At 30.7% G+C, this 8,306-nt stretch overlaps 1 protein-coding gene across 1 annotated transcript; it reads right to left on the reverse strand.

Annotated features, from left to right (window-relative positions):
- Positions 1 to 1,106: 1,106 nt before the first annotated feature.
- Positions 1,107 to 7,907, reverse strand: LOC116774626 (cytochrome P450 4C1-like). Its single transcript, XM_032667315.2, has 10 exons — positions 7,677 to 7,907; positions 7,439 to 7,528; positions 4,906 to 5,016; positions 3,793 to 3,975; positions 3,292 to 3,488; positions 3,022 to 3,085; positions 2,753 to 2,939; positions 2,115 to 2,266; positions 1,517 to 1,693; positions 1,107 to 1,296 (listed from the first exon to the last, which is right to left on the reverse strand). Exons 1-10 carry the CDS (start codon positions 7,813 to 7,815, stop codon positions 1,145 to 1,147), a joined length of 1,452 nt encoding a protein of 483 aa, XP_032523206.2. The 5' UTR covers positions 7,816 to 7,907; the 3' UTR covers positions 1,107 to 1,144.
- Between the last annotated feature and the right edge of the window lie 399 nt (positions 7,908 to 8,306).

Here is an 8,306-nt window from a genome sequence, read left to right on the forward strand (position 1 = left end):
TTTATACCAAGGAATAAAAAATCTATGTGTGAAACCTATTAACATTGGAATCGAATCGGTATCTTTGATAATGTATTGTATTCAAATTTCATATTCAATTATTGAAGTCACAACGATAAATTTTTTGCGTTTTACCTTTATCTTGTCGTGATTATGTAGGTTTTTCGTTGTAGAATGTTTTTCGTATATTTTTCTTAGGTTTTACCTGATAAATAATGCAATATTAAGGAGCGTACGTGCGATACTTAAATTAGGTATGTAGTCCATTGATCTAAATATTGCGGGGTAGCGTTTTTTAGGGTTAGAGGACATCCATAAAGTACGGCTCACGAACTTGAGGACTTTTGAATCCCTCCCCCCCGTCCTTGTCTTAGGTTGTCATATTTTTCTAACCCTGATGTAATCTCCCCCCACTCCTGATGTGTCACACATTTTTTTAAAAAATATTTCAATTTATATTCGCTCGTTCTTCCTTAAACCTATTTAAATCCTTTCCATTCAAAATCCTCGTGAACTTTTGTGTCTCACTTGCATTACAACGCCGCTCTAAAAGTTGGGGTGGCATGTCTCTTGTCACGCGATGTTACACTTCGGTGATACCCTCATTAACATGTGAACTTACGTACTTCATGGATGGCCCCTGATTAATAAAGATTGAATCTTAGATGCTAAGTTGACTGTCCAATAAAAAACCTCTTCACTATTTCCTTGAAGACTATTTATGTATGTAGTTGTATGTGAAAAAGCAAAATATTTTTTTTAAATTTAAATTCAAGTTTGACTCTTGTTTCCCAGACGTCATGTTGAAAAAGGCACAAGGTCGCGGTGTCACATAAGCTGGCAAGGCCATAAAATTTTTTTTTTTTTGGAAAATTAAATTGACTATAACTATATTCCTACAACTAGTCATGAAAACCATTGTCACCATTTAAAGATAATAAATATTTGTATGCGCTTTCGTCTTTACGAATTGTCAATGCTTTTATGATGGTCATGAGATAGCAATAACTTTGATACCATATTTAGTAATCTAGTAACAAAAAAAATAATCGGTGGAGATAGGTCATAGTCGAAAAAAAAGGGAAAATTAAAAATATGTATAAATAAAAAAATTATAATTGTTTATTTTCATATTATATTTAATTCATCTCAGTTCTAATTTAATGTGGTGTCCAGCGATAGGTTTCAAAAACAGTCCGAATTCAAAATCCAATTTTTTATCATCACTGCTTATGTAAAACTTCTTGATTATCTTAAGTGCCATAGTTTTTAACAACATTATTGAATAGGATTTGCCTGTAACAGAAAAATATTATTATTATCTTTATTTTTCTTACTAATTTATTTTTGTCCCAATAAGAAATGTAAAAAAAAGGTTATGTATAAAAAGTTTTAATAGCTGTGTTGTTATTTTATATAGAATCATTCAAATTTAGAACACTGTTAGGGATTTATTGAATTTAAATATTAGTACTTGTGTATGATAGACATGTACATAATAAATAGGTGCTCTCACCAATACAGCTTCTTCTTCCAGGAGAAAAGCTGGAGTATGCAGCCGGATGTTTCGGCAGGGAGTCGAACCAGCGCTCTGGTCGGAAGTCGTCCGCGTCTTGTCCCCAGTGCTCCTTGTTACGGTTTATGGCGCCAAGGTGAACTATGACCTGACAGCCGGCCGGCAGTACATAATCCTCTACGAAATTGATTACAGGACACTCCAAATACCTCGTATGTATTTTATATAAATCTAAAAGACTAAATGAAACTGATACTTTCGGGTCACTACGCGTCATTTTAATGTTTTTAAATAACTACATGCTCCCGACGTTTCGGTTGCTGCAAAGTGGTTTGTTTCCCAAGAACACATTTCGTCATATTTATTGTTGTACAGCCTTAGACGTCAATCATGTAGCCAAAACATTACCATAAACCAGTGGAAATATTCTTTGATTGCAATTTTTTTATTATGAGCAAAATCTGTTCATCCTTCCTCAGACAAATATAAAAAAAAACATATTTTTTGTTGTAAATGGTCCAATTTGTATGATGGTATTAAAATTATGCTATCAAGTTAAATTTTTAAGTAATTTCCAAATAATCGAAGTGACACTCACTTAATTGGGTATCAAATGTCGTGACTCGCCCCACAATAGGCCCGGCTGGATAGAGGCGGATCGCTTCTTTAACCACAGCCTCTAGATAAACCAACTTAGGCAAGTCCTCGTGGGTAATATCCCTGTCTGTTTGTCCTGTTACACTGATTACTCTGAAAAAATTAACATTAATATTCAATTAAAACCATAAATAAACATAACTCGTATTGAAAATTTCTCACTATTTGGTACCATAAGTTCAATTTTTCACCAGCGACGTGTCACTGTATTGATTGTTGTGAAAATAAAACTAGATTTTTTATATTATCTTCGGTAATAATTATTTTTTGTGGATTTTCAGCAAAAGGAGCGAGACAAAAAATTAAGAAAGAAAAAGACAAAACAGTCGAGACTTCTTCTTTATTTTTTCGTTCAGGAGTTAAAAATAGAGTCAATTGTCAATTGGTAGTGAAAAACTCAGAAACCATTATGTTTACTGTTTAATCTTTCCACTATATAGGTGTAGTCGTGAAAGGAGTCAGGAAACAAAACATTTTTATTGGCTAATGTTAGGTATCCCATATTATCTAATCAACAAAACATCCAGGCGCTAAACGAGAAGTTACATTACTGTAGTCATTTTGGAGAATTCTACTCACTCGTCGTAGACTTTTTTTTGCACTTCAGGATAGCTTCCAATACAGACCAATATATAAAGCATCATATACACGTTGGAATCGTAAGCGGCCAATATCACGTTATCAACTATCTCCCTCATATTCCTATCAGAAATTTCATCTTCATTTCTATTCTTAATTAGAATATCCAGAAGACTCTCCGCGTTGTCTAAAAGATTTTATTCATTTATAACGACGGATAAATAAATTTAATTAAAAAAAAATATAGATTAAAAATATTATAATACAACCTTCGTCTACATCTCCAGGGTTGTCACTGTTTAGTGCGAATTGCATTTTTTTCTTTCGTATAACCTGCGTTGAAATTAGCATGTTTATATTTAATGGAATGTTTCTGGTTTTATGTAATAACTTTGATTTCGATTCACCCAATGAGAAATTTCCCAACGATAACTTCGAGACTTATGCCCAAGATTTAAGATCTGATGTGAGAAGACAAGACTCCACGTCATTTGACTGAGTACAGGAACGTAATAAACTAGAATAATCTCCTGACTTACCTCTTCAGAGAAGTTCTGCACAATTTCCAGGGCTACATCCTGTTCTTTTTTCAATTCACTAAATTTAAACACAAAATCTAAAAGAAGCCAGGGCTGTACAAATCTGTTTAACATGATTTTTATTAATTTATCTACGGACTTAAGATAGCTGTCTATAGATACCTCTTGGTCGTTCACGTTCACGCCCAGTGTTGTATCTGTGAGAAGAAATATGAGAGTGTAAAAGAAATAAAAAAAAAATAACCTGAGCACGGTTAGTGGACCAAAAGACTGGTGAAATTTCCGTGTTAGGACTTCAATGGGTTAATAATAAAAATCTAATGTAAATTAGACAAAAAAATACGGGAAAAGCTATTAATTTTATATCATCAGTCTTGTTTTAGAGAGCAGTAATTTGATAGTTCCGAAGTCAATTAAGTAGCATATCTGTTGTATGAAATAAAACTAGGCTTATATAAGTATTATATCTATGAACACAGATTCCGTGTAAAAACTACTTACAGCAAGCGGTTCCCAACAGATATCTACTAAACAGATGCGTAAAATCGACCTCTTTGTTTATTTCCTTGGACATATCTATCACGAGAGCGTCAGCTCGTTTATTGAACATAGCTACGTATCCATTCAAGATGTTCTGCTTGAAAGCCAGGTCCAGAAGACGTCGGTTGCGTTTCCAGACTGGATCTGTATATAGACCTTATAGTAAATCTTAGCTAATAAATAAAACTAGTGTTCTCGAATGTACTACGCGTTACATATTTTTTTTCTTCGCAGAAACCAAACGTCGGGAGTATGAAGTTTAAAATAGTAAAAAGCGAATAGTACATTCGTACTATTTGTGGTATTATAAATTAATACTCGCGTCTTAGATATCATTATCTTAGCTAATAGAACATACAGTTTAAGACTTCGCATTTATTTTGACTAGTAGGTAATAGTTTGATTTGTCAATTTAAACAAATCTACCGACCTAGATTTTTACCCACAAAATTTCCGAACGATAAAGATTTAAAGGAACAAAAAAAAAACAGTGTCTTCGTTGGCTGAACAGACGCTTGCTAATCTTATATATCCCTAAAATGAGAAATTTTCCTTCAAACTAAATTGTAAATATTGTAACTTTTTTTTAGTTTTCATTTATAAAATTGCTCAACTTATATACGTGAAGGTTTACGTATAATAATATTATAACTGACGTTATTGAGTTTCAGGTTAAACTTGGATAATAAGAATCCTCATATTAGATATACTACAATATCTTGTTATTTAAAAATGGAAAATTTTAAAAAGTTTAAGCTATCAAGAAACAAATGTACCCATTGAATTATTTTTAAACCGATTTCAACGAATAAATATATAATAAAAATAAATACTACATAAATAGGAACAGGAACTAAATAAATAGGAATAGGTGGAAATTGATTTTTAAGGATTTTTTTGTGTATTTTTAAGACAAACCTATTAACATTACGTACAAGTCACAATTGACCATAGTCAGCCATTTACTCTCGCTCCGTCTCTTTCTATCCCCCTCCCCAGGAGCGTTGGACGTTTAACGCAACCTCGTTGGAAGTCGCATTAGACGTTTCACTTACAAAATATTTAACAACTTACAGTCGGATGCGATCAGTTGACTACCGACGTACGGTTTTATGAGGTCGTACACAAACGACTTGGACGTACATCTAGTCAATACAGTTGAGGCGTCTTCGGGGTTTGATACAACTGTAAATATCAAAGTAAACCAAAAATAAATTTAAAAATCAATCAATCATGTTAAATAACACATAAATAGTTCAAATACTTTTGATACATTGAAATCTTATGATGGTTAAGCAAAAAAGATTCCGAGTTCAGTTCGATGAAATAAATACGGTTTGTTAGTTCATAGTTGTTTTGGATATGTCCTTGACCCGTGCGAAGACGTGCACAGCATATTCAGCCAGTCTCGTATAAAATGGAGGAGCCACGAAGAAATGAATAGACACATTTTAATTTTACAAATATTTGTCATAAAATTAATTTCATTGATAATGTCTAATAAGAAATTGCTTCACTATGGTTTCTGGAACTTTTCATTGCAATTGAAACTTTGTCTAAATGAAACTAATATTTTTCGGATATACTACGCGTGCTTTATTTTTGGTTTAAACTACACACTCCCGACGGTTCGGTTACTTTTCAGAAGCCGTGGTCACGGGCAGACGAATGTGCCATCACGCGTGTGTAGTTTTAACAAAAAACAAAGCACGCGTAGTATAACCGAAGAATATCTGTTTGATTTAAATGAATAAAACTCGCGAAAGTCTTAGATCTCATTATAAAACTTTATTCGTTTAGACAATAAATTCAATACAAATTATTTTATATTCTGAAGTTTTAGCTGAAACAATTCTATAATCTATATGGAAAGTCGTAGTTTGCGTTGTCACAGAGTGACTTACGTTAATGCTACAAAATTTGTCAATTTTTAAATGAGTAACTGTTGACGCTCCGTGTTGTGTGACGATGACAACTCATTCTACGCATAGGGTAGAATAAATCAATGAATACGATTTAGTCCGAGTAAAAACTTTTGGTTAAGTTATATCTTAAGACTCGCTTAGTTTGATAGAATTAAGTATCTGCTGTAAAATTTTAAAATTCCTATTGAAATATATAAAAATAAGTACCGCGTTACTATCGAATTTAGTAGAAAAAGTTATTTATTAATACCATCTCGTTTATTATTTACTGGACAAAATTACAGCAATTAATTAATGAAAGACTGCTTTAAGTTATAATTAATATAATTAGTATTGCATATTTATAAAAAATCTTTTATGTTTTGAGGAAAAAAAGTATATGACAAAATCTCCACACATTTTGATTTTAAGATGTATATTTTTTTTAGTCCTATTTAAGTTATTAAGAGTCTTGATTTTTTCACCCTTCATATATTTCTATTTGTTTATTTTGCTTATCCTTACGTAACCTTTTAATATGTACAAGTAATCATTAAAAAGTTTTATATTAAAAACTCCATGGTCGCATTATTTTATTTTATATGTTATCTATTTTGTTATCATTATTATTTTACTCTATCACATGCATTTATCATAACGGCTGCTGCAATATCAATTAAACGTCCTTCCATACAAGAGATACGAGCTAGGTAATTATTTATATTCTTATCGTATTTTTGAAGTTTTTTTAATTAATTTTATTTGCCTTTGGGATATTAGGTTTGACAACGAGCATGTGTGTAATATGCATTAAATCTCGTCATAATATTATTTAATGCAAAGTTTCATAGCTGGTAACCTCAAATTAACTAGAAGAACCACTATTATAAATTATGAAATAAGCGAATGAAAATGTGGGTTTTTGACTCTAATCTCTTTACTTGAAACAATTTTTTTTTTATATTTAACATTAACTTTTCGTGATGAATCTTATATCAATTTTCTTAGATTTTCCATATCTTTTGTTTTTAAAAAATATAATTTAACAACACTTCCACTTCAAAATAAAGTAAGTACTATCGTAATTCAAGGAACTATTTAATATTCAGTATTAAGATATGAAATAACAAAATTCAAAAAAAGAATATATTAAAAAAAGAATAAAAATACGCTTCATGTAATGGAAACAATAAACCCTTTATATACATTTAATGAAACTCGTAATAAATACTATTACCGACAACACTATGTAATTATGTATTATTTTGCCTTCCTTTTTTTTGATTTGGGACGGCCTTGTTCAAGTATCTTTGAGGTTTGAGGATTGAAGGTTGGTATGTCGAAATTAATAAAAGTTTATTTAAGCATATATAATATATATAAACATGTTATAATATTACGAATTTGGATTGTGCTAACAACATTAAAATATATGTCAAGTTAAAAGAAACATTTGCTTGTAATTAGTTATACTGCGAGTTGTTTCAGTATTGTTTTGACACTTTAATTTAAGAAAAGTTTGTTTTTTATATCCCTATTTAAATAATAAAACCTTATTTTATTTTATTCTATTTTCTGTTCTGGCTTTAACCTCGGACCTGGCAACACTGACCACAACTGTCAGTAAGTAATAACAAAGTACAAACGCGAAACGAAACTTATCTATCATTATTAATTATGAATGTGATAAAACCATAGCTTACCGTATACTACAACGGGTCCATAGTTGAACTTTGATACACCACCGACATCATTACTATATTCTCCGGCATATATAAGCCATTTAGACAATTCTAGAATAAAAAACGTCACAACTTTCAAAGACGATTTTAGTAATAACTATAATTCTTTATCCATTTTTCAGTATTTATTAAATTCAAATTATAAAATAACAAAACAGTAACGCTTCATAAACATAATGTCATAACATTCATCACGTACCTTTAAAGCACACTCTGAAATTATTTAAATTAAAATTTTTTGGTATTTTAGGTATCAGTTTATTGTTATATGACGAAAGTTTCACGTATGTCCAATAAACACCAAGACAGCCAAACAGAAGTCCTAAATATATAATCATTGTTTAAATATTAGATCGAATAAATATTTTCAAATACGATTGAGTTCGTGCAAAAGATTGTTGCGCTCAGATATACGTCTACACTCTATGAAGGCGCACGCTTGACTAATTTCGTAATTAAGTATTCAAGTCAAATCCTGTTTATAAAAATAACGTTTCAATGTTATCCTTAGTTGTAGGCTTGAATTTAATTGACCTGAGGCTTACACCTTCAACATACAATTTTGTTTTATAAATATTCATACAAATAAAATATTAAATAATATTTTTTCAACAAAACCTTAGAAGAAGAAGATAATACATTGTTTTTTATTATTTAAAAAACGTTATAGGAACAAAAAATCTCATTTGTTACCAAGTAATATTTAGTTTTGAGTTTTAACGAAATGGTGTTAACTGTTAATAATTTTTCGAAGCATTAATGATAGAACGGACCGATAAACTAAAGAGAAAATTAATAATCGGTATTAACATTAGAAGATCAGCTAGAA

Source organism: Danaus plexippus, chromosome 23 (assembly GCF_018135715.1).
Source record: "Danaus plexippus chromosome 23, MEX_DaPlex, whole genome shotgun sequence".
Classification (NCBI taxonomy): domain Eukaryota; kingdom Metazoa; phylum Arthropoda; class Insecta; order Lepidoptera; family Nymphalidae; genus Danaus; species Danaus plexippus.

Coding starts and splice junctions, on each gene's coding strand:
- LOC116774626 (XM_032667315.2), bottom strand. CDS start 7,815: ATGATTATATATTTAGGACTTCTGTTTGGCTGTCTTGGTGTTTATTGG. Junction 7,529..7,676: donor TTTCAGAGTGTGCTTTAAAG/GTACGTGATGAA, acceptor TTTTTATTCTAG/AATTGTCTAAATGGCTTATA. Junction 3,489..3,792: donor TCTGTTGGGAACCGCTTGCT/GTAAGTAGTTTT, acceptor TTCTTCTCACAG/ATACAACACTGGGCGTGAAC.